This window comes from Aegilops tauschii, chromosome 1, assembly GCF_002575655.3.
Source record: "Aegilops tauschii subsp. strangulata cultivar AL8/78 chromosome 1, Aet v6.0, whole genome shotgun sequence".
Classification (NCBI taxonomy): domain Eukaryota; kingdom Viridiplantae; phylum Streptophyta; class Magnoliopsida; order Poales; family Poaceae; genus Aegilops; species Aegilops tauschii.
The window spans coordinates 85,387,324-85,413,587 of NC_053035.3; the positions used below are offsets into that span (position 1 = coordinate 85,387,324).

Here is a 26,264-nt window from a genome sequence, read left to right on the forward strand (position 1 = left end):
TAATGGCGTCCTTCATCCTCTTGATGACGAACAGCTCTGCGCCGTTGGCGTGCTGGGCTCCTAGCTCCTCACCGGCCACGGCTGCCATGGCCATCATGGCCTGTGTGCTCACCGGATGGCAGCAGGCACTCCCGGGATGCATCTTCAATCAGGATTGTGCAGCGAGGAAGATGGCTATGATGTTTTGACCCGCGTGACATGAGACAAGCGAGTTTCGGGTAGGATTGTGCTTTTCCCAGTCTGCTAAACATATGTGGGGTTAGGATAGACCGGGATCGAAGAGGTTGGGTACCGATTTTAGGGATTTGGAGGTGAGGGTTCATCTACATCGACCCCTACAATCTCAGGGTTTATTTTAGACTTCACTCTCTCCCGAACGAGGTCCTGATCCGCTCCTCCCCCTCTCCCGAGGATACGCAGCCGCCGCCTTCGCCGGATTCGCCGTCGTCGATCTGCTGATCCGGGCAGCGCAGCCGCCGCCGATCTGCCTATCCAGGCAGACGCGGCCGTCATGGATCACGAGAACACCGCGCCTCGAATACGTTGCCCATCACCACCACGATGGCACCTCGCTGCTGCCACTCAGCATGGATGGCCGCCCCAAGACATGGATAAGCTCTCGTGATCCCCACCCCACCCCTCTCATCCACTGAATCCATATCCTCCTTCCCGTCTTGATCCCGCCCATGATCTGATCAGGAAGCTGCCCACGGTCCGATCCCCTGGTTTTTTATCCAGTTATCCACCTCTCGTCTCTCGTCTAGCAACCCCCATCTTCGGTGTGGCGACGTTGCTGACGTCGCCGCGACCTCCCGCAATTCTAGGCTCAGCCTTCCTCGACTCCATGCGCGGCTGACGAGGTGGTCTTCGTCCAGAGGTGGTATGCTCGTGCTCTCCTGGTCCTCCCGAAACGACGAGGGGTAGTGCCGGTCGTGGCTCAGCAGGATAGCATAGGCTTGCCCTTGTTCTTTTGTGTTTGAATCAGATTTGTTGGTTCTCAGTTTTACATGCACCTATCAATCTTTCTTCTGTATGCAGGTTACACACCTGATGATGTTTACGGCGAGGCGCAGGAACAAGCAGAGGCCGAGGAAGTGCGGGCACACGCGAGGAAGGTTCAGCGGGCTGCAGAAGTCGGGCCACGCCCGGAGCGCCGTGCCAACGCATGTGTGCGTGGTCGGTGGGTTGGCCAAGATCTGCATTCTGCGACTTCGTCTTCACCATGGACACAAGCAAGGACTGATTCGTGGGTCTTGGTAGCAGTGCCGAGCATCGGCGGATCGAAGAGGTCGAGGTCGCGGTTAATCGACCAGGACGAGACATGCATCTTGGAGCTAGCGCAGAGGGGGAAAGAAGCAGGTTGGTCTGGCCTGGCCTCGCAAATGAATTGGTATGTAGTCTAGTTCTTCCCATGAAGGTCACATGCATAACTTCGTGCTAGACATTGCTAACTCAGCCACTTGATGTTAAACTCTGTATGCGTAACTAGACCTAGCTAACTCCAAGATTCGATGTGTTAAATTAAAGTACCAATCAGGCATGTTCACCACTTTGTACGTGTGTGCTCTTGCATTGCTTACTAGATCTTGTTGTATATGATGGTCCATTGTCAGCTATACAACTTTTGAATTCTGTCAAGTTCAGTTCAGATTTGATATTTTTTCACCTCTTTTTGCATGGACAATGTGTCTGGTGTTTAAATGATGGCTACTTGAAATTCATAGGCATTATGAGGTTAGAAAGGATTCCATTTTGACTATTTTTTTCAGTTTGGTTCAAAGTTGTTAGCTGCTACACCTACACGTGGAAAACGTACACTTGGCATTCTAAAATTAAGCAGCAACCTTTATTGCCGGTCATTTATAAGTTCAGTGACAAGACAACTGCTGACACAGAGTTCTACCTCTCTGACTGAAACAGGAACTATGAAGAGTAATATAGTAGAAACTATAGTCATAGAAACTAAATTAGAAATTTACAAGGCAGTGGAACCAGTTCATATTTTGTGAGCAACCAAAGTCTCAAGCAGCCTAAATTCGTAAACTTTTAATGAACTGGCTTATGAAAATTTGATGGTTTTGTCAATAGTGCAGTAGTACTGGATATTCTGCTGTTTCTTGACCTGATTTTACTACTACGACATGCAGAAACCTTGATGCAAAAGGAAACTTCCTGAAGAAGATATTGAAAATCCAACATCACAGCATATAGGAGACTACTTATTTTGGTCATGCTGATCGATTGGCCTATGAAACTTCTGCGACTTCGTATTCACCATGGACACAAGCAAGGACTGATTCGTGGGTCTTGGTAGCGGTGCCGAGCATCGGTGGATCGAAGTGGTCGAGGTCGCGGTTAATCGACCAGGACGAGACATGCATCTTGGAGCTAGCGCAGAGGGGGAAAGAAGCAGGTTGGTCTGGCCCGGCCTCGCAAATGAATTGGTATGTCCAGTTCTTCCCATGAAGGTCACATGCCTAACTTCGTGCTACACATTGCTAACTCAGCCACTTGATGTTAAACTCTGTATGCGTAACTAGACCTTGCTAACTCCAAGATTCGATGTGTTAAATTAAAGTACCAATCAGGCATGTTCACCACTTTGGACGCAAAAACAAAGTGTATGAGCATGCAATGTATAATTGGTGAGATTAGGGGAATGTACTGACAAGTGACGAGCATAGTTTCTTGTGTGTCGTCCTCGATGTTGCTTCCTTGGCTCACACAGTAGTTCTCTTAATACGTACCGTACTCGATTTGATTGGCAGGCTTCAGGTAATTCATGTTCGTGTGGTAAGAATCGATTGTACCACTTTGTTGATGCAATAACATCAATGGACCTGTACTGCTACGAGTTACATCATGAACTATGTGCTACTTTATTAATTGTAGTTTCTTTGTTCAGTTAGTTCTCTGAAACAAAACCACTTCTCTCGATGTATATGTTTCTTGGCAAAATTTGTTGTAATACTAATCTTCCAGAGATTGTTGTAAGAAATAACTATATTTAGTATCTTACCTCATCAGTGGGTTAATTATATAGAATGACTAATAAGGAGATTTCTTAGCAGTATTGTATATGTTTGGAGCAGTGAGACAATTTTATCGTATATGACTTTCTTTCACTTGCCTTTCCTGATTTCGTTTTCCCCTCCATTTATTTCAGGTTCCAAAGTTTGACTGTAGCTAGCTTGATTTGGAGACATTTCATGTTAGGACTTAAACTTTGGTACCTTTGTTACTTGGTATTCCCCTGTCAGCGTTCAGGTATACACTATCTACCATATTGTTTAATCTGGGGTTTACTACGGTGCCAAGTGTACTATATTGCTAGATTCAACTTTAACCTATGAGTTGCTCTGTATCTATTTCAGCATAAATGATTCAACTTTTAACCTATTTAATTAGTGATCTTACTTCTGTTGCTTCTTGGTGAATATGAAATATATGGCGTTTTCATGGAAGCAGGAGTCGGGTAGTTGTGGAGTGGGTCGTGGGAGAGACCGTCGGCGAGAGCGGGCTGGATGGGAAGGTGATGCCTGCGATGGCGAACATGCCGGCGAGCAGGGAAGGGTTGACCATGGCCATTGCGCAGCTGAAGAAGTCGAAGCCTGGGGCGAGGTTGGCCACCGTGGCCGATGTGAAAGCTGACGGACCTAAAGGCTGGTGACAGGTTCACCGCCATCGCAGTCTCTGAACTTGGTGGAGACGCGGAAGGAGAGCGGTGGCGCCGTGAAGACCTCAACGTTTGCTGCCGCGGCCATGACCATGATCATGACCATTGTGTTGGTAACAAATATACTAATTGTATACATATCCCCCAGCTTAGGAAACATTAGATAAATATCCAACTTATTATTGAAAAAGCTTGATTCAAAATAAATGGAACCTTTCCTATATACAATGAGCTTCGGAAACATTAGATAAATATCCAACTTATTATTGAAAACTCTTGATTCAAGATAAATGGAACCTTTCCTATATACAGTGACCTTATTATTGAAGGTTGCATCGATTGTGCTATTATTGCTGAAATAAGAGGCTTATGAATTTGTCAATCTTTGTGTACCTTGTAATAGTGACACGTTGTTGCGTGAAGTTGAGTGATACTCCCTCCGTAAAGAGTGTTTAGGGAGTACTAATACTATTTAAAAATGGACGATCTATATCCAGTCATAAGTTCTTGGGTGGCGAGTGATTTGACTGGTTAAGGAGATAGGAAGATTGCCGAGAAAAGTGGAAGAGAATTTATATTCGTCGTTGCATGATGAAAATCAGATGTAACCATGCTTAACCCGTATTTTTAAATTAGGAGAATAATTTGATTGTTGTGTTCATATTTTTATTATTCTGTGGCAACGTATGGGTATTCGGCTTTAGCCCGTAGCAACACACGGGCATTTTTACTAGTATTAACAAAGCAATAGAGTGCAACAAGTGACTCAATCCTTATGTATGCAGGACAAGACGGTTGTGTTTTTATAATAGTTAAAACGCTCTTGAGGGCACACAGAAATTTCGTAAGTTACTTTCACCATGATTCATTAAGCTATCATTTATTGATTTGACAAGTGTTGTGTGGGTGGACCGGAGGTAAGGTTCTTACTTCAACAAATGCCTACCTATGATTGTACCCTCCAATCAAGCATCCGCCAATCTCCATACACAACATGTCTCAAAATTTCACAAGAGAAGAGAAAAGGCACTAACACCAATTGATAGAACAAATGATCCGGCTTCACCTTATAAAGGCACTCACTGGCATAGGCCAAGTTAGCTCTTCAGCTTTTTCCCTGTGAATGACCCTGTAGTTTGGATGCATAGTAAGGCTGCCAAACAGGCATTTGCATCAGATCAACCACACTCAAAATCTGAACCAGAACTGAAGTCGCCCAATATATGCAAACATGGTAGAAAGACAAGTAGTACTCTATAACGTAACTCAGAAATCTCATTGCATTTTTACCTACAAAACCTTCAACCCAGATTAAGTGAATAAATAAACCTGGAACATGGTACTGCTGTCTCCATCCATGGCGCAACTCAGAGAAGCGAAAAATAAATAAAAACGCACCAACACCAAACGACAGAACAATTATCAAACTTCACCATAATAACAACATTTGATGACATTAGGCCAAGTTCTTCAGTCTTCAGTTTCTTCATTGAGCATGGATCGGAAGAAAAGTAAGACTATCCAGCATTCGCGCATCAGTATCAGAGGAGCCAGACTCCAAACCCCAGCCAGAAATTGACACGATATATAATGATCATACAAGCAACATAAAAGCTCCGGCATAACATTCACAAAAGCATGCTAAATACTATATTCCGAAATTATAATCTCAGGCAATAGAGTGACCATACACATAATGGTGGCAGAACATAACACACCAACTAAGACTGCAAGCACAACTAATTACATGATATGAAGCTAAAACTGTAAGCACAACTAGAGCAAGTTTGCGGCTATCATGTCTCAAGAATTCATATGGATGATCAAATGACATCCTTTTTCCAACATCAGCTCTGCCACAGAATCTAATCACCATAAGCTGAATGTAGCTTCACATTCCTGCAGAAAATTCAGGGCATTGAGACATATCAGAAGAATTCACCCACGAAGCAAACAAAGAAAGTTTTGGATGGCAGAAGGTTAATTAAACTGTTTGGTTTAAACATTTGTTTATAAGCAGTTAAGCACATCATCGTTGATCAAAACTTACAGGAGACATTTAGCATATTGTAACTGTGTATCACCTTATCAAGCACCTTCTTCAGTAGGGTTCAAGAACACTGGCGGCCACGCTATCGTGTAAGGATATATCAGCGCAGACGGGCAACTCTCGTTCTCAGAGAGCTTCGTCATCTTCATAGTCTCAAGATGAATGCAGAACAGACAACTGCCATTGCGCAAGAACACAACACCGGCAGCCACCCCGATGACATCCAGTGTGAGATGGTAAAAGTGTTCCGAGCCAATCATCTCTGCAATCGCCCTGTGGAACCTCACCGACTTGTCCAGCAGCGTCCACGCCAGGCCACCGGCGCCGTCGTCCTCGCCGACCCAAACCTCGATGCAGAAGCCACGCATGGTGAGCACATGGAGCCCGCCGGCGACGTCCTCCCCCTTCTCGATGACGTCGAAACCGAGCTCCCGCAGGAAAGGCGGGAGCGGCAGCACGACGAGCTCCGTCGTCGCCGTGTTGAGCGCCAGCATGTGCTGTCCACCCACTAGCGTCCAGTACAGCGACTGGTTGGCTTGCATCGCCCGGGAGGCCGCGAGATTGGGCTGCTGCGCGAGGCCGCCCACGTCCGCCCACCGGAGCTCGGCGGAGGAGAGGAGGAAGGCGCGCAACTCGGTGGTGTCGCCGACTCGGGAAATGCAGGCGGCCTGGAACACCGAGTAGTCGCCGTCGTCGGCGACGAGGCCGTAGCCCACGGGGTGGTCGCCGGGGAGCGCGGGGAGCGAGACCCAGCGCCGGGCCAGCGGGTCGGCGACGACGAGCTCCTGGGACGACCTGCTGCGCAGCAGGAGGCGGCCGTTGCGGCAGTCGAGGAGCTGCCACGGGGTGCTGGCGCCGGCGGCGCCCGGCCGGCCGCGGCGGGGGATGAAGGAGAGGGCGAAGTCGCCGCGCTCGGCGACGCGGCGCGTGGCGGCGATGGGAGGAGCGGGGAGCAGGAGAGGGGGGCCGAGGTGGCAGCCGAGGAGGAGCGGGCAGGTGAAGGGGTGGCGGCGGCGGAAGCGGCGGAGGAAGGCGGCGCTGCGGGCGGCGCGGAGGAAGGGCCGGCAGGCGAGCGCGGTGCGGAGGAGGTCGGCGGGGCCCGGGAGCAGGACGAAGACCTCCTGCAGCAGGTCGTCGCCGAGGACGTCGACGGGGGAGGCGGCGGCCAGGGCCATGTGGCGTGACGCGCCTGGACGGACGGGGGAAAGGGATGTTTCTTCCTTCCCCACTACGCGCTAGTTTCGGCCTTGGACCAGGTTGCTTGCCAATTGGCACTTTGGCACCTGTTTTTTCAGAGAGAGAGATTGGTACTTTGGCACCATAACCGCTCAGGTTTCATTTACGCCCAGTAATATTGCTTAATTATTTATTTACTCAGAAGCACTGCAAGGCAAAGAGGTGAAGGGTTTGGTTGGTTTGATGTCCCGGTATGGAAAAGTTGGCAACCCAAACAATTCGGCCGGGATTGCTTTATTGCTAACAAACATTAGTAAGGCATATTATTGTGTTCTTTTTTGGCAGCAAAGCGATCAGCACCTAAAGTGTTTCACCAAACTTTGACTTGGGAGCTGGCGGTGACCAATCAGTGGTAACCAATCCCCATCCTCTTGCAAAATTTTCATATCACAAAATTGTTGCCTTTTAGATGTAGGCCATCCACAGCCCAAGATACTTTTTCATCTCACAAAAATTTCCCAACCCTTGTAGATCTAGTCTAGTGGCTCATAGATGTGTGTAGATGATATAGGATGTTTACATGGATCCAAAGGCAGAGCTAATATTTTTTTGATGATTTGTTGTCGGATTAAGGTCCGAGTCTGAGAGTGAAATCATGGACACCGAAGAAGATAGGCCATCCACGACCCAAGATACTTTTTCATCTCACAGAAACTTTCCAGCCCTTTCTTGTAGATTTAGTTTAGTGGCTCGTAGACTCGTGTAGATGACATAGGATGTTTAGATGAATCCAAAGGCGGAGCTAATATTTTGTTGATGATTCGTCATCGGATTCGAGCTCTGAGTCTAAGAGTGAAATCATGGATACCGAAGAAGATGGGGTAATATTGATGGTTACTGCATGAATAACCTTAGCTGGAACAAAGAGGAAACGTCTGGGTCTCCGGGATCGTAGGTTGATAGTGCGACATTTTCCCGAAGCAGAATCCAAGGCCATGACCATCTCATTTGCGATTGTGTCAGGTTGCACCTTCTTGTTGTACGTGTGTCGACGATGCTTCCGCATGACCAAACGGCTATTCTCTTGAATTGCCGACGACATGGAAGCCGATGAACCTTTCTTCCAGCAACGCAGACATGTCGGGCATCTCTTGGTTTTTTCCGTTTTAGTAAGGTGATCATGACACTTCAAATTTACATATGTCATGCAGATTCATGGGCTGACAATCTTCGGACAGTCGAAGATACAATCATAAAATGCATGGAAATGTCCGCTGAAACTGTTGTGAGTATTTATGGAGAGCAGTATCTGGGAGCACCCAATGTGGAGGACACAACTAGGCTAATCGCTATTCATAAAGCAAAGGGTTGGTCTGGGATGCTAGGGAGACTGTATGCACTTGAGGTGGAAGAATTACCTTGCAACTTGCCGCATCCAATTCATCGGATTTTGCAAGGATCCAACAATAATTTTGGAAGTTATTGCATTCGAAGATTTGTGGATCTCCAATTGCTACTTTGGGTTGCCCGAATCTCACAATGATATTAATGTCCTGCAAAGATCTTATATGTTTGCAAGACTAGCAGGTGATACTTCTCCACCTTGCAACCTCAGGATGAATGGCCATCAGTATGATCAAGGCTACTATCTAGCCAATCCATCTTGGTCAATATTTTAAAATAAATTTTCTAATCCTAAAAGCGGGAAGCATAAGCATTCTGTCAAGGCACACAAATCTCAAAGAAAAGACACTGAGAGGCCATTGAAGTGTTGCAAGCAAGGTTTTCCATTGTTCGATGGTCTGCTCGTTTCTAGAACAATGATGTCTTGACAAATATCATGACGTGTTGTGTGATCCTACATAATATGATCATAAAGAATGAGAGGGATGAGCCAAGCCCCTTTGATTAAGAAGATATTGACATAATCATTAGACCTCGTGGACACACATGATGCATTCAAGCATTTCTTGATGTGTACCGAAAGATTGAAGACCGAGCCTCCCATCATCAGCCAAAGGAAAACATCACCAAGCATAATCAGCAGCTAGCTGGAGATAGTAATGTTTAAATATGTATAAAATTAATTTTTTTTACTTGAACAATTTATTTTATCAGATTATTCATTGTATTTGGATTATTTATTATTTTAAATTATTTATCATGTTTGTATTAATGAATTTTGCAATAATTTGTTTCATTATTGAATTTTTTTGATCCAAATTGTTGTAAATATATATGAAAGCCGCATTATAGCTACTCCGTGTTTGTGCACAACCTGTGTAGCCTCCAAATGCGTACTCTGCTAGAGTTGCTAAAGCGCTTCATATGCGTTATGGAGGCTGCAAATATGGCGACTTTGCTAGAGCTGCTCTTAGGTCTCCACATGCCGACAAGTTTGTGTTTTCATTTTTCTTTGAGTCCATTACAAGAATGTATGATGTATTTTGATTCTATTATAGATATGGTTCTTTTGAATGGAGAGAAGCCTCTCTTGTTACAAAAAAGAAATTTTCTGTTATTGTTAAAACAAAAAGGTTTTGTGTTTTTTTTAGTGGTAAAAGGTTTTGTGTTGGACACCTATTTTTTTCTTCTGGATTTTTGCTCCTTATAATGTAAAAAAAATGTATGGACCTGGCCCTGGCCAGTGGCTCAGTGCTGCACTGGCAAGCGGTAGACAATGATGGGCCGTGCGTAGCTCGGTCTCTTTGATACACGGAGCAACCCAAGCCAGCTCGTCCACAGGCCCATGGATGCAGTAGCTCGCCTCGTCCCCTCTTCGCCCTAACTCGCCGGCGTCACCTGCTCCGTCCGCTCCCGCCGCCCCCATGCTCCCCCTAATACGCCGCCTCCCCGCCGCTCCTTCCCGCCTAGCCGCCCTCGCACTCCGCCGACCACACCGTCGAGCTGCGGCGGCGGCGTGGCCGACGACAACGACACCCGCGGTGTCCTCCTCCCGTCTCGCGGGCTCGCCGCCTGCAGAGAATCCAGCGGCGGATCAGGGGAGCGAGTTGGAGCCCCGACCCGAACCCCTCGACCGGGACTGGGGCTCAACGCTGTCCCGGGCGGACCTTACAGAGGTTGCCGGGATCCTCCGGCGGTTGCGCGACGAGCAGATCAGTCTGGGCCTGGGCACCTTGAATCTGCTGCTGAAGCGAGCGTGCGAAGCAGACGACTTCCTTCTCTTCGCCAAGGTATTCAGACACTTGCTGCTCTCCAAAGCTGCTCCCGACTTGACTTCCTACATGTGTGTCGCCAGGGCCATTGGGGGTTTAGATGACAATGAACTGTTACTCAAGTTTGTGAGAGAGGTATTGGAGATCACAAATGGCAGAGACCCCACGGTGGCGAATCGCATTGTTTTCGCCACGGGTAGATACGGGCACCTCGATAAATGCTTGATCATTTTCGAGGAGCTGAAGAAGGATAAGAGATGCTTGGATGTTGTCACGTTCAACACTGTCTTGGACATGCTAGGAAAGGTCGGTCGGGTGGACGAAATGCTTTGTGAGGTGAAGCTGATGGAGGAACTTGGCATTTCTCCTGACACCGTGACGTATAATACGGTGATAAACTGCCTGCGTAGGCTTGGAAGATTTGGTCTGTGCAAAAGCTTTGCAAGAGAGATGTTTGAGAGAGGCATCAGTCCTGATTTGAGAACGTATACCGCGCTAATTGATTGTTTTGGAAGGGCAGGGCATATTGCTGATGCCCTCGAGGCGTTTGAGCAGATGAAGAAGTCGCACCAACCTTCGATTTATGTCTATCGTGCACTGATCAGTGACATGAAAAAAGCTGGGCGGTTTGAGTTAGCACAAAAGCTCACCGATGAGATGAATTCAAGTGCTTCTGATTTGTTAGGCCCTGAAGATTTCAAGGAGAAGTCCAAGGGAAGAAGGGTCAGGAATAGCAGCAGGTAAGAAGCAGAAAAGTTATCTTCCAGGTCTGCATGATTCCTTCACATGCGATGCAACAGCTGCTGGTACCAAGTTGTTCCAGACTTCCAGTGGATACTGGTCATGTTGGTTGACATCTTCAGAAGATGTATCCTATGAAGAAACAGAGAACTACAAAGTTCAGATGACAGTAGCTTGATGATTACAAAGATACCGCAATGACCTGAACGGCATATCATGACCGCAGGCCATTACTGATCCATGATTCAAGAGGTTCAGGCACACGAGTCAGTAGCAACTGCAGCAATTCCCAGTTAAGAAATGTTTGGTGCATCGCTGGATTGTCGCTTGGAAGGTGCCCGTTACTGGAAAGAGCGCCGTTGTGCTCTGAACTTGTGGGTGTCAAATTTCAGCATTTTCCATTGCTCTTCACTGCACTGAAGAATAGTGAAATCTTGGCATCTGGTTCATTTTGTAGGCTATGCTTGTAAATCATTAGGCATAATAGCGAACAAATGAAATTTTACACGTGTAAGTTGATTCTATCCAAAATTTCTGGGATAATATCATCTTACAAATCATGGGCCGGTGCACAAACTCCTACTCCCTAGATGATGGTGTGATGCCATGTCATCCCATGTAATGTGCGGTTTGTTGAAGTTTCTGTTGTTGGGGGTGCTGGATAGAGGCTGTTTACTGCATGCTCTCCTAGGGACTAACTTTGGAAGATTTAATCAAGTGAATGCAAACGGAGTCCATAATAATCACGAGATAGTGCGGGGCAGAGAAGAAATTCTAACATTTTTTTCAGAATGTATGCTCGTATTTAGATCACCAAACCAAACAGTACAAAGTCCTGAACCCGTACAAGCACCCACTAAGACACGCAGAGCCCTGTGCCATCACCCTTGAACCTTGTGAAAGACCCGTGCCACAAAAAAATCTGTGACCAGACCCAAGCAAGACATCATCTTCAACCACAACATCATCACCGCCACACTGCTCCATCTTTTCTTTGCTCCCAGGCTTCGCCATCTGTGGCTTTGAGTATCGTCATATGTGCCCCTTTGGATGGAAGAGAACTAGGACCCGGTTTCGACTCCGTGGTCAGGCCAATCACCTGGGCAAAGCAGTACATCCCTTCAGTAGCAGCACAAAGAAAAATGAGGAGCAACAACCGTAGATCATACCGGCAAAGAGGAAGAAGATCTCTGCAAAATCACCAACCACTCAAAGACTAGCCCAGCCAGTGTCGGTCAACCTCCAGATACCATAGTCCGCGACCTCAACGTGACCCGAGGATCCCCAACCCCGCTGGCTCCTAGACAGAGGCAAGAGCCCCGTCTGACCGTGTACGAAGCCCGAGGAAATTTATTCAGACGCGACGCTGCTACAACGGCCTTGGCGACGTTTTCCTCAACCCTAACCCTACTGTGAACGCAACCTACACACAGATCCGAGGTTCCCCCTCCCTCCCGCCGGCGGAGCGGCTGGCGGAGGGAGAGGGAACCAGCGGCGCTGCCGGCACAACACAAAGGGAGCCGCGGTCGCCTCTTTTCGCCTTGCTAATCTGCTCTTTGGGGAGGTCGTTCGAAATTCAGACATTTTGATGGAAAAAGTTTTGGAAGAATTAATCTAGTGTATGCTCTCCTAGTGACTTGCATTAATTTAGTTGCAAGCCAAATGAGAATTTATTTAGATCTAAATCTAAATAAAAAATTTAGATGTAGAGAGTCAAACAAATTTAGAGACCCCCCTTTGCAGCCTAGCACATTTGTTTGCCCGTCAGTCAAACTCGCTGCGGCTCCATGCGGCCACTCCCGGCGTTCACGATCTCCCGCCTCGCCGCCGTCCGCGCGGACCCCTGCGGCGTCCCGCTCCCCGTCTTCAACTCTCTCCTCTCCAGCCTCGCCACCTCCGACCCCTCCCACGCGCACCTCCCGCTCCACCTCTTCCGCCGCCTCCTCCTCCTCCGCGCCCGCCGCCCGGACGCCTTCACGCTCTCCTCCCTCGCCTCCTCCTTCCTCCCCCTCCACCCCTCCCGCCCCCGCTCCCACGCCGCCGCCTCCCTCCACGCCTTCTCGCTCCGGCTGGGCCACCTGCACGCCGACCCCGTCCTCACCAACTCCATCCTGCTCCTCTACCTCCGCTCGCCCCACCGCACCCCCGCCTCCGGCACGGCGCTCCGCCTGTTCGACGAAATGCCCGCCCGCACCGCCTCCACCTACAACACGCTCATCTCCCACGCCCCCGCGGGCACCGACCTCCGGTCCCTGGCGCGCCGCATGATCGCGGACGGGCTCTGCCCGGACAGGTTCACGGTCTCGGCGCTCCTGTCCGCGTGCGCGTCCGAGCGCGACGGTAGGGAGCTGCACTGCTTCGCCGTCAAGCGCAGGATGTGCGGTGACGGCGATTTCCACGTCAGCAGCGGGTTTGTCTCCATGTACTGCAGGGTCTCCCGGCCAGGCCTTGCGCGCTGGGTTTTCGACAGGATGCAGCAGAGGAATGTCGTCTCGTGGACCGCCATGGTGGGAGGGTATGCGGAGAATGGCATGTTTGAGGATGCCGTGAAGGCTTTCCGGGCAATGTGGGTGGTTGATGGTATTCTGCCGAATAGGGTCGCGTTGATCAGTGTGCTCTCGGCTGTCGAGGGCCTCATGGGCTTAGCAGAGGGTAAGCAAGTGCATGGTTTCGCCGTGAGGATGGGGCTATACGGGGAGGTGTCCCTCAACAATGCTTTGGTTGATATGTATGCAAAGGGCGGAGCCTTGCGTCATGCAAGGCGCATTTTCGATGATGGTACTTGGCACAAAGATGTCATCTCATGGGGTTCAATGGTGCTTGGTTATGGCCTTCATGGTATGGGTACGGAAGCAGTTGCCTTGTTTGATCAGATGCATGCTTCTGGGGTTAAGCCAGACAGCATAGTTGGTCTGGGCGTGCTTTCCGCGTGCTGCAGGGCAGGAATGGTGTTGAAGGGACTCGAGATATACAACTCCCTGGTGAAGGATCACAAAGTCCATCCAACCGTGGAGATGTCTGCTTGCGTAGTTGATTTACTGGGGCGTTCTGGGTTGATTGACCATGCCTTGGACTTCATAAAGTCAATGAGCATAGAGCCAGGCCCTAGTGTATGGGGAGCACTTCTGGATGCCTCTGTTATTCACAGTAACAAAGAAACTCAAGATTTGGCTTGCAGGTCTCTTCTTAGATTGGAAGAAGAGAGCTCATCAAATCTTGTCTCGGTATCTAACCTACACGCCTCTTCTGGTAGGTGGAATATTGTTGAACAAGTGAGGGCAAAGATTAAACACGGAACATTGAAGAAAACACCTGGTCGCAGTTGGGTAAATGCAGCAACATAGTGACTATCACTATGCATTGGAATGAATTGTTCATGACTCTTTCAGTGGTTCAGAGCTCTACCAGCGCACACAAACTGGCTATGCTCTGGAATCATTGGCATTGTACAGCACCACATCAGCACAAATTGTACCACTGGCAGTTAAAAGAGCAGAGCTGCTGTACTTCCTCTACTCTCATACATGTACATTCAGGAGGTGGTTATTACAGCAAACAAAGTGCCTCTGCAACAACGGTGTGGTTGTTTGCAATGTTCACTCTACCCATGTACTCTTACACCAGGTAAATATAACTTCTTATAGGTTCATTGTATGGTCTAAAATTATTTGATTGCTCAGAAATTGGTGCTTCCTTATTTTTCACCAGAAATGGGTGTTCCTTTATTTTGTCATCACATGAAATGATTGAGTTCCTTTTTCTAGGATCAGTAACTGAGTTGCTAGATGAATGATGAGTTGACAGCAGAACCAAGGATGGTCCAAAAGAACATTCTAAGCATAAGAAACTCCAAGAACCTAACTTCCCAAGAGCACTAGACCAAGAGCCACTGACCAGAAAAGATCCAGAAAATTTTGGAGAACATATAGCTTTAGAAAGAGACCATTAAAGAATGCTCAAATGGTGTGTATGACCATCGACTGAAATGAGCTTGCACCAGTACTCACTTTATATGCAGCTGGGGCTGAAGACTTGAGTTTGCAGGTCTTTGTTTGTCAACAGAACATGTAATTTCCCAGTTTCTCTTGCACATTTATTCATTTTGACTAGAAAATGGACGACAACACAAGACATTAGTCTCTATGTACACATGGTTGGTCCCTCCTCCCTCCTGTCTTGGGACCGGCTACACAATTGTAACTGTTACCTTAAAACATCATAGCTTGGGTTTAATTTTTGAGGAGTAGATTTATAGTGCTGGAACTCTTAGCCGAGTCGAACTCATTGAGAGCAGTCTGCTTCAATGACAAGTGTTTTGGTGCCGCCAGGGCATAAACCTTTTCAGAATCCCTCATCTGACAGTGAAACTGTACAACTCTGGATGTTCAGGCAGGCCTGCAGAGAATAAAAGGACAGCTTAGGAAATTATACAAACTTTGGTTTGGTCAACTAAATCTAGATCTATATATAATAGTAATCTCGAAATAGCTCTTAGACGACTCATATGGTAGCTTAGAAATGGAATGTTAAAACCCCCTAGATGTCTGATATAATTCCCGTTGTACTACCATTTACTGTAGTCTGCAAAGTCAGAAATGGCAGACATGGAGTTCCAAGACTAATTTCCTGTGGCACTGATCCAAATCCACGTGTCAACACTCCTAAGCCAGATTTATTCTTATACAGATAAAGAGTCTGTATGGTGGTAGCTTCCTTGTTGCAAGTTCCACTGGGGCCTCTGTAGCTCGCAAACTTAACCCAAGCGGTAATTTTGCCTTTGGGGAAAGACAGCTCTACTTTTGCTGCTACACTGCCATCATTTGAGATACTTCTATCCACTGGGGACTCCAAGTCTTTGAAAGGTTAGTTCTCTGACACAAAGCAGAGCATACACTTTTTGTAACTCTTCTCAAGATTTTTATGTAATCTTCGTGGGATACCCACCGTGTTCCTCAAAAACCACCAGAAGGCCGGATGAGGATCTCTGACTTCTATCCAGAGAGCCTCGTTAAGTCGGATGCCAAGTTGGACAGTAAGTCGGATTGTCCGACTTGGCTGCTGTTGACTGAAGTGCTTCCCTTGCAGGTATTATTTTCTTCTTCTCCACATCCGTTCTTCTCATTTATGTCTTGGGCCTCGTTCTTCATATGTTCGTGCTCGACCCTGTCGTACCTAAGCATACATGGCATTTCGGCTTGAGGTAGTGGCCATGTCTGAAGCAGCACAAAGTTTGTGGAGGAGCAACTCCACCTTGCTGCTACAATGTGTACAGCACAAGTGTTGAAGGAACAGCTTCAACGTGCTGCGCTAGATATCGCTCTAGAGGCGAATGTAGGTTGATAGGGCAGCAAGAGTTCAATCCAGAACTCCTAGGGCACAAGATCTACTCCAAGATCTTAGATAAGAACAACAAGTTCTATTATAGGTAGGGGTACATAGTCTGCCTCCAAAGTAGAGGCGAGGACCTCTATTTATAGGGCTTTGGGAAGCCTTCACATACTTCTACTTATAGCTGGAATACTCTAGAAAACATTATGTAAGTTTCACCATTCTACTCATAGCTACTCACAACTAGAAGACTCTAGAAAACAGTAGGTAGGATAGAAAAGAAAAGGAAAGAAATACTACACTAGAGTGGAAGCATCTAGAAGTAGCCAAACAGATCTGGCATGTGTTTTCTTTCTTCTCATCTAGTGTTCCTCATCATTCTCCCCTGGTTGTTTGGAACTCGCCCTCGAGTTATCTTCATAGAGCGCTTCTTCTGGATGGTAGAGAGTCAAGTCCGCAACATTGAAAGTGTTGGAGATACCCATGTCACTTGGAAGATCTATCACATAAGCATTATCATTTATCTTCCTCATGATAGAGAAGGGCCCATACCTTCGCTGCCTAAGTTCCCCGTTAACACCTAAAGGCAGCCTCTCTTTTCGGAGGTAGACCATCACCTTATCACCGACTTGGAATGATTTTGGCCTCTTTTTGCAATCAACAAGTTGTTTATATTTCTGATTTTGTGCTTCCAAAGCGCCGCGAATCTCTTCAAATAACTCGGTGTAATTATCAGCAAAGGACAATGCTGATTTTGAGTTTCCCCTTGATGGCAGCTTCACCAGGTCCACCACATGTGTTGGAACTTTAGTGTAGACAATGGAAAAAGGGCTCCTTCCTGTGGATCTATGCTTGGAGTTATTGTAGGAGAACTCTGCAAGAGATAAAGCCAAATCCAATTGCCCCTTTCTTTCTCCACAAATGCAACGGATCAGATTACCCAAAAACTTGTTCACCACTTCCGTTTGTCCATCTGTTTGTGGATGAGCAGTGCTAGAAAATTTCAATTCAGTGTTGAATTGCTTCCACAAAGTGAGCCAAAATGCAGCAAGAAACTTGCTATCACGGTCTGAGACAATGGACCTTGGAACTCCATGAAGTCTGACCACTTCTCGAAAGAATAGGTTTGCCACATGATGAGCATCCGTTGTCTTGCGGCATGGGATGAAATGAGCCATCTTAGAGAATCTATCCACGACCACAAATACAGCATCACTTCCTCGTCTTGTTCTTGGCAAGCCCAAGACGAAGTCCATAGAAATGTCCTCCCATGGAGCAACAGGAACAGGCAAAGGCATGTATAACCCTGTGTTCTGGACTTGGCCTTTGCAGGTCTGACATACGGGGCACCGTTGAACGAACTTTCCAGCATCTCTCTTTAGTTGTGGCCAAAAGTAGCGAGCTTCCAGGTTAGCGATAGTCTTGTCCCGTCCAACATGGCCACTAAGATCACTTGAATGGAGCTCTCTAACCAGCTTGTCACGTAGAGAACTTCTTGGAATGCACAAACGATCATTTTTGAAGAGATATCCATCTTGCATCAAATAGTCATCACCTAATGGGGTGCCCCTTGCGTGCTTTACCCAAACATGGCCAAAGTCTTCGTCACCCTCATACAACTCCTTTATTTGACCCATGCCCGGAAGTTCAGCTTCAAAAGAAGTCAAGAGGCATGCACGACGACTCAAAGCATCGGCCACTCTGTTAGTTATTCCAGATTTATGCACGATGAGATAGTTAAACCTCTCAAGATATGCTGCCCATCTTGCTAGCATGCGGTCAACATGCTTTTGATTTCTAAAATGCTTCAAGGATTGATGGTCGCTATAAACAATGAACTCTTTAGGCAGCAAATAGACTTCCCAAGTTTTCAACGCTCTGAAAACGGCGTATAATTCTTGCTGATAGGTACTCCATTTCTGTCTAGCTTCACTTAACTTCTCACTAAAGAAAGCAATGGGCTTCCTTTCTTGAGATAGGACAGCTCCAATGCCTACTCCACTTGCATCACACTCCAACTCAAAAGTCTTGTTGAAATCAGGTAGTACCAAGACAGGAGCTTGTGATAGCTTTTGTTTAATCTCATTGAAGCTAGCTTCAGCTGCTTCTGCCCATTGGAACTTTTCTTTCTTCAAACACTCGGTAATTGGTGCCATGATAGTGCTGAAATTCTTACCAAATCGCCTATAGAAAGTTGCAAGGCCATGAAAGCTTCTTACCTCAGAAATGGTCTTAGGAGTTGGCCATTCTCGGATTGCTTCAACCTTAGAATCATCAACACGAATGCCGTCACATGTTATGACGAATCCTAGGAAAAGAAGTTGTGTTTGCAGGAAAACACATTTCTTCAAGTTGACGTAGAGCTCATTTTCCCTTAGTACTTCTAGCACCTTCCGAATGTGATCAAAGTGTTCATCCTCATCCTTGCTATAGATCAAGATGTCATCGAAATAGACCACAACAAAGTGGGATAAGAAGGGTCTAAGGACTTGATTCATTAAGTGCATAAAGGTACTTGGTGCATTTGAGAGTCCAAATGGCATGACTAGCCATTCAAACAACCCTTCCTTTGTCTTGAAGGCGGTCTTCCATTCATCCCTGGGTCTTATACGGATTTGATGATATCCACTTCTTAAATCTAGCTTTGTGAACACTCTTGCTCCACTAAGCTGATCCAACATATCATCCAGACGGGGAATAGGGAACCTATACCTTACGGTGATCTTGTTAACGGCTCTACTGTCCGTACACATGCGCCAAGATCCATCTTTCTTTGGCGCGAGTAGGGCTGGTACAGCACATGGGCTAATACTTTCTCGAATGTGCCCCTTTTGCAACAATTCCTCCACTTTCTCCTTCAATATATCATGCTCCTTTGGGCTCATTCGATAGTGTGGAAGATTAGGAAGACTTGCTCCCGGAATTAAGTCAATTCTATGTTGAATTCCTCTCATCGGTGGCAAGCCATGTGGCTCCCCAAATATGTTCTGAAATTCTGCCAATAAACCACGAACTTTTGCTGGAATTTCAACAGTCAGGTGCTCTTCTCCCTTTACAACAAGTGCAGCACACAAATCTGCCTCCTTCAAGTCTTCCATAAACTCATGAGAGGTATGGGAGATAGTTAACATAGTTTTCCCCTCCTCCTTAGAGGTATTACCTTCGGGTTTGTTTGGTAAGATAATGATCCTTCTCTTGTTCCAAATGAAAGAGTAAGAATTTTCCTTGCCCTTGTGTGTAGTATCCACATCAAATTGCCAAGGCCTCCCAAGAAGAACATGGCTGGCATCCATGTCAACCACATCACACAACACATTTGAGCGATAATGCTTACCCAAAGAAAGTGGCAGGTTGCATTGTTTGGTGATCCTCATATTCACTCCTTTCTTAATCCATCCAATAGTGTAGGGATTTGGATGATCATGGGTTTCAAGCTTTAAATGGTCCACCAACTTCTGGGAGATAAGATTCTCGCAGCTGCAACTATCAATCACTAGTTTGCATACCTTGCCATTCACCGTGCATTTGCTCTCAAATATTTTCTTCCGTTGTGTGTCATCGAGTTGTGGTGTGGAACATAGGACACCCGGGATCACACATACCACCTCTTCACCTTCTTCTTGACAAACCTCTTGTCCGTCTACATCTTCAGATTCGTATTCTTCCTCATCGCTTTCACCATCATGGATAGTCGTGTTAACAAATTTCCTTAGTGGGCAGCCGCTGGATATGTGTCCCTCTTTACCACATTTATAGCACTTTGGGCCTTCATTTGCCTTACCCTTGCCTCTAGTTTGCTTCGGGATGGGCTGTTTTGTCTTTGGTGGAGTGGTATTTTCTTCCACTCTATTAGGTTGGCTCCTAGATGAGCCTTCGGTATGAGGATATGGAGGATATGGAGCCTTAGTTGTCTTTCTCATCCTCACAAACCTCTCTGCCTTTAAGGCTAGAGCTTGTGCTTGATCAACGGACCAGATTTGTTGCATCATCAATCGATCTTGAATAGCATCATTGAGACCATTGATGTACCTTGCAACTTGTTGCTCTTCAGTTTCAGCAAGGTTGCACCTCACTTGTAGCCTTAGAAACTCCTCCGTGTAATCTGAAACAGTCCTATTTTCTTGAGCACAATTTTGAAATTGGATAAATAGGATCTGGTCATAATCAGCGGGCAAAAATCTCCCTTTCAAGAGGCCTTTCATTTGTCGCCAAGTTCTAACACGAGGTTCTCCTCTGAGCCTGCGCTCCTCTTGAACGCGATGCCACCATGCACCGGCTCCTCCTTTCAGCTTGTATGCGACCAAAGGAACTCTACGATCTTCCGGAACCTCCATGACCTCAAAGAAAGTCTCCACTTCATATAACCAATTTAGGCACCCTTCAATATCAACATTTCCATTAAAAGTTGGGATCTCAGCTTTCACCTTGTATGTATCTCTTGCATATGTAGGGTTGGGTACTCTCCGATATGCGTAGAGATCTGCTTCTTCAAGGGCATCATCATATTCTTCACCTTCAGAAGCTTCAACATAAATTGGCCTTCTTGAAGCACGTTGAACAACATGTTGTCGTGGCGGTCTTGCTCCAAGATTACCTCTCCTTCTTCCTTGATGAACATCTTCCTCTTCTTTAGATGAATCTCCTTCATTGGTAGTAGGGGGGACACCCTTTCTTATCATCTCAACCAGCTGACCAAATCTCCGATTAAGATCTTCATGCAGCTCTTTGATTTGTTGTTCCGCAGCATCCATCCTCTTCTCCAATTGCTCCATTGCTTGCTGCAACTTACTCTCGAAGAGGACAACAAGAACTAGTATGGGTCAACGAGGCTCTGATACCACCTGAAGCAGCACAAAGTTTGTGGAGGAGCAACTCCACCTTGCTGCTACAATGTGTATAGCACAAGTGTTGAAGGAACAGCTTCAACGTGCTGCGCTAGATATCGCTCTAGAGGCGAATGTAGGTTGATAGGGCAGCAAGAGTTCAATCCAGAACTCCTAGGGCACAAGATCTACTCCAAGATCTTAGATAAGAACAACAAGTTCTATTTTAGGTAGGGGTACATAGTCTGCCTCCAAAGTAGAGGCGAGGACCTCTATTTATAGGGCTTTGGGAAGCCTTCACATACTTCTACTTATAGCTGGAATACTCTAGAAAACATTATGTAAGTTTCACCATTCTACTCATAGCTACTCACAACTAGAAGACTCTAGAAAACAGTAGGTAGGATAGAAAAGAAAAGGAAAGAAATACTACACTAGAGTGGAAGCATCTAGAAGTAGCCAAACAGATCCGGCATGTGTTTTCTTTCTTCTCATCTAGTGTTCCTCATCAATGTCTCACATGTGTAGGAAGCTCAAGTAGGAATGAAGTCACCTCGGTTTCGATGGCGCGTGCACGAGCCCTTGTCGCTGGACCACTTGGAGCTCGAGGGGTGGTTGGTGGGTTGATGTTAATGTCCAAGGGGTGCTCCGCATCTCCATCCCCATGAATAATATGCTTACATCTACAATTTTCTATTCATTCAAAGAAAACATGTACTACCTGTGAAATTTCTTTCTGTGTGCATCTTTCCCAAAAGAATGGGCAGTTAGCCCTGTCTGACATCAATCAAAATACATCCATCATTATTGTATGAATCATTATATAGTAGTGCTTTCGCTATAATGTAGTACACATTGTTATTACAATTCTAGTTTACTTTTATCAAATTTTAACCGCAACATTCATATAGAGAACATGATGTTGTACTCGTTTCGATGAATTAGCTAGTCTCAAATCATCATCCTGGTTTCGATGGGAAGAGGTATTTTCTCCTTTTTTTTTTGTTTTATAGTATCAGATGATTGGCTTGCAATTCCAACCTTGCCTGATTAATCTCTAAAGGAGGCTATAACTGGAAATATCCTTAGGGCTGAGCAATGTCTCTCTGTCTTGTGTAGATTTCTGAGATTCTTAGATGAACGCCTTGAAACAGATAATGTTGAGAAGAAATCCCTGTTTCCTTTGTTGCTTCAATCCATTCTCAGGCTGGATTTGAATTTACCAGAGACGGTTGAGGTTTTGTCATGATCACTTACATTCTATATTGCTTACCTTAGAGATGACCGACATGGATGAATTCATCTACATCTAGACAATTTATGACATTGCCACATCGATTGGAATTTACATGTGCTTTTTTCTATAATAGTAGAACCCTATTTGCAAACGGTATTGTAGCAGTCTAGTTTGACAGGGTAGCGACAAATTTGGCTCAGGGGGTTGACAATATTGCAATACACTGATGACACTATTATCTCGTTTGAAGCTAATGTTGAGAGTGTTAGGAATCATGAAATCTTGCCTTGCATTTTTGAACATCTGTCTAGTATAAATAAATTTCCACAAAAGCGAAGTATGCTGTTTTGGTGAAGCTCAAAATAATATTGAACATCACTTAGCTATTTTTGAAGTAGGCATTCTTATACATCGGAGCAGACTTGCAATAACGGCTGGAAACCTACTGAAGAGAAGGTTCAAGTAAAATTAGACACTTGGCCAGAAAATGTTATGACATCCAGGGGGAAATTGTTTCTTCTTACATCATGCCTAAGAAACGTTCTCGGCCAGAATTTTTGCTGAATTCTTGGACCTCTGGGACCTTTTATCAGAGGTTCTGCTGCAGCAGTCCGGAGTGGAAGTTAATCATTGCTGCCGCATTACTTTTTTTTTTTGAAATGAAACATCCTTTTATTTATTAGTAATAATGGTTACATCATCTATAAGAAAATTTACAATCACTTATAGGTTCCTCAAACCAATCCCTTGTCTCAGAAAATTTAGCTACTCTAGCAATTCCATGAGCTACTTTATTTGCCTCCCTGTTACAATGTTCAAATCTAACTAACGAAAAATCACAAGCCATAAAATAACAATCATCAAACACAGCCGCCGCCGCTCCCGCTGTATGTCCTCCATTCTTCATTGTGTCAATTACTTTCAAATTGTCGGAGTTAACAACAAGTCGGTTGCTTCCCGCCTTTTGTGCAAGTAATATGCCAAAACGTAGTGCCATCGCTTCCGCTGTTAAAATATTTGCGCACCAATCCATCTTCCAATTCCCTCCAACAATAAGTCTTTCTTTATCATCTCTAAGTACAGCTCCCGCTGTGCCTCTAAGCATGTCTTGATTGAACGAAGCATCGACATTTAATTTCATAAAACCTAGAGGGGGTCTCGTCCATCCCTTTGTTCTCTTCGTTGCCCCGGAGGATTGGGCAATAACATAGTTTATCGTTATAGCACGTGCTCCCATCGAAATTTGGTATGCATCTTGGGTCTTCCCCTGATGGACTAGCGAACGGCTTTCCCACCGTAAATACCAGGTTGTTATAGCGACCAGTTCGCGAACATTCTGTATGCCCACTGTAGATAGCTCGTGTCCTGGCATAAGAAGTAAAAATTCGAGTACTGCCTCTCCCGCACGATCGACCACACAAGCTTTTTTAATGGCTTCGTGCAATCCCAGCTTCTCCCACACCTCTTTTGCCTTTTGACACATAAATAACAAGTGTTTAGTATCTTCAGGCCCGTTCGAACATGATGGGCAGGTGGACGAAACTTTCATATGTCTATTAGCAAGTGTAACACGACACGGGAGGGTTCCGTGTAAGGTACGCCAAATAAAAATCTTCACTTTTGCTGGACAAGATAATTTCTAAATGTTTCTCCAAATAGTATTGACATTTATTCCTCCCATGCCATTAGAATGTTGCAATTTCCTCCCATGTTGCTTTTTCCATTCCTCCAGATAAGCAGAACGAACCGTGAACAGTCCATTCTTTGTAAAACTCCAAACTATGAAATCCGACATGTTATACGTGGGGAGGGGGATCGCAAGCACCCTCTGGACATCAATTGGCCACAGCGTTTGTCTTACCAAATCTTCATCCCAACAATTGTTGATTGGATCTACAAGATCAACAACTTTTGTTAGAAGCTGCCCTCTTCTAGGAGTGATAATTTTCCTATTGGCCCCATTCGCGATCCATGCATCTCTTCAAATATCTATATTTTGTCCATTTCCAACTCTCCAAATATAACTATTTTTTAGAGAATCCACTCCCGCCATAATGCTTTGCCAAGTGAACGAAGATCCATTTTTAAGACTCGCATTCATTAAATCTCCGTCCGGAAAATATTTAGCTCTCAAAATGGTGGCATATAGAGAATCGAGATTATCAAGCAGGCGCCACGCTTGTTTGGCTAATAAGGCCAAATTAAAACAATGTATGTCTTGAAAACCCATTCCTCCTTGGTCTTTTGATACACACATCTTCCACCATGCCATCCAATGCATTCTCTTCTGATTGTCTTCGTCACCCCACCAAAAATGCGACATCGCGTCAATGATTCCTTTGCATATTTTTTTAGGAATTTTAAAGACGGACATTGCATAAGTTGGGATAGCTTGTACAACCGATTTGAGAAGGATTTTCTTTCCTCCTGCTGATAGCAGCTTTTCCTTCCAACCACTGATTTTCATAACGATTCGATCTATTAAGAACTGAAAACAATCACTTTTGTCCATACCCATATTTGAAGGCAGACCCAAATATTTGTCACTGAGCATTTCTGTTTCACGGCAGTAGCAAAATCAGCCTATGAAGCTTCTTCAGCTTCTTCAAAGGCTCTGTTCGTTTCAGGCAATTGGGAGCACGTTTGGAGAAGTTGGGAGCCAGATCAATGCCGCTTCTTCTTTGGTTGGTGATGCACAAAAGATGTTGGACCGCATACCGTCATGCGTGTAGGGGTTTGCCACATCCAGATGGTTGCCCCCATCGTGACCAGATTGATGGGACAATTGATCACATCCTCACCGGTTGTGTATTTGCAAGACAATTTTGGTTCAGCCTCTTGAGGCGTTTTGTTCTTCAAGCTCTGTTGCCCCGACTTGAAGACATGTCGTTTGATGATTGGTAGAGCAGATCAGGTGACCAACTAACGGCATGATGCAACAAGGCCTCAACTTTCTCACCTCTCCTGTGGCTGGGGCTCGAGGGTTTTCCATCTTGACAGCCCTTGTATCGAGTGGTTAGGTATTTGGTTTTGGTCGTTTATAATGTGTATCATGGTCGAGCATTTAGGCTAACAACTAAGAGCATCTCCAATAGATGACGTATATTTTGGTGCTTCAAACCGGTGATGTAAAAACTTGAAGCACCAAAAAGTGCTTTTTACATCTCTGAAAAAGGCTCAACTCCAATGGATGGTCCAAAATGAAGATGTAAAAGAGCAACTCCAACAGATGGTTCAAAACAAAGATGTAAAACCGGCCGGCGGCTGCTGTTCAGCCACTGTACAACCACGGTTTTGCATTCAAATATCACTTAAAATTGAAATAAAGTGCATCATCATCATAGTTCAAATCCTAACAAAAGTGCATCATCATCATCATAGTTTCAAATCCTTCTATCAAAAGTGCAACGTCCCAATCAAAGTTTTTCGGCCTATAAATTAAAATGCACATGAATATCATTCATGCGGGTCATCAACACCACCGGCGTTGTGAACCATGGTACGATCATCATCATCACCGGCTTCTTTATCGACGTTGTGAAGCGGTGAAGTATCTTCCTCGGCCAGCGGTGGCCGTTGGCGTGGCCACATCTTCCTCCTCGGCCGGCGGTGGAGGTGGAGGAACGGCTCCTTGGCTGCTGGAGGACGCCGCCGGCCGTGGCTGCGAGTCGGCGGCCCGAGCCGCGCGGCTGCCTTCGAGATTTTGGCCGGCCAAGCCGCACTTTCGGTCGGGTTCCGGTCGTGATTCGCCGACCGTTTGCCTCCGCCTCGTGCCTTCGTCGCCTTCGTAAGAACCGCCGGCGCGAATCCGGGGCGGCGGCATGGACGCGGAGGCGGAGGGCGAGTTCACTGCGGCGGTAGCGGAGGCGGCGACGTGGGTCAGCCCACCAGCTGCGGCGGCGACGGAGAAGGCGGCGGGGTCGTCGGCTTCGGCCATGGCGGCGACGGAAGCCGGGGGAGGGGGGGGGGGGCGTGTCGCTGGCGGGCGGTCGCGAGCAGGAAGGCAAATGAATTGGCGGTTGGTCGTTTCGCGGAAGGCCGCGGTTTTACATCAGAT

General features: G+C 46.2%; 3 protein-coding genes and 1 long non-coding RNA gene across 9 annotated transcripts; 3 read left to right on the plus strand and 1 right to left on the minus strand.

The window, feature by feature from the left end:
• The first annotated feature begins 357 nt into the window (after positions 1-357).
• Positions 358-4,058, plus strand: LOC120973468 (uncharacterized). 3 transcript variants are annotated; one of them, XR_012203097.1, is made up of 5 exons: positions 358-1,180; positions 1,264-1,390; positions 2,148-2,444; positions 3,167-3,267; positions 3,469-4,058. It is a non-coding gene; the product is annotated as an uncharacterized lncRNA (long non-coding RNA). The 3 variants fall into 3 exon arrangements; XR_012203098.1 differs by having other exon boundaries at positions 358-1,169; XR_012203099.1 differs by having other exon boundaries at positions 381-1,176.
• A 1,245-nt stretch (positions 4,059-5,303) lies between these two features.
• Positions 5,304-7,002, minus strand: LOC109770689 (uncharacterized). Its single transcript, XM_020329402.4, has 2 exons — positions 5,761-7,002; positions 5,304-5,575 (listed from the first exon to the last, which is right to left on the minus strand). Exon 1 carries the CDS (start codon positions 6,899-6,901, stop codon positions 5,765-5,767), a length of 1,137 nt encoding a protein of 378 aa, XP_020184991.1. The 5' UTR covers positions 6,902-7,002; the 3' UTR covers positions 5,304-5,575; positions 5,761-5,764.
• Positions 7,003-9,617: 2,615 nt separating this feature from the next.
• Positions 9,618-11,379, plus strand: LOC109770690 (uncharacterized). The gene has a single exon (XM_020329403.4). The coding sequence runs from the start codon at positions 9,731-9,733 to the stop codon at positions 10,820-10,822; it is 1,092 nt and encodes a 363-aa protein (XP_020184992.1). The 5' UTR covers positions 9,618-9,730; the 3' UTR covers positions 10,823-11,379.
• A 1,184-nt stretch (positions 11,380-12,563) lies between these two features.
• LOC109770691 (pentatricopeptide repeat-containing protein CRR2, chloroplastic) lies at positions 12,564-21,858 on the plus strand. Of its 4 annotated transcripts, none has more exons than XM_040399126.3 (5): positions 12,564-14,443; positions 14,584-14,886; positions 15,506-15,681; positions 15,786-15,904; positions 21,499-21,858. In XM_040399126.3, the coding sequence occupies exon 1, from the start codon at positions 12,607-12,609 to the stop codon at positions 14,161-14,163; it is 1,557 nt and encodes a 518-aa protein (XP_040255060.1). In that variant the 5' UTR covers positions 12,564-12,606; the 3' UTR covers positions 14,164-14,443; positions 14,584-14,886; positions 15,506-15,681; positions 15,786-15,904; positions 21,499-21,858. The 4 variants fall into 4 exon arrangements, with proteins under 4 accessions (XP_040255060.1, XP_073364934.1, XP_073364937.1 ...); XM_073508833.1 differs by having other exon boundaries at positions 15,789-15,904; XM_073508836.1 differs by having other exon boundaries at positions 14,590-14,886.
• The last annotated feature ends 4,406 nt before the right edge of the window (positions 21,859-26,264 follow it).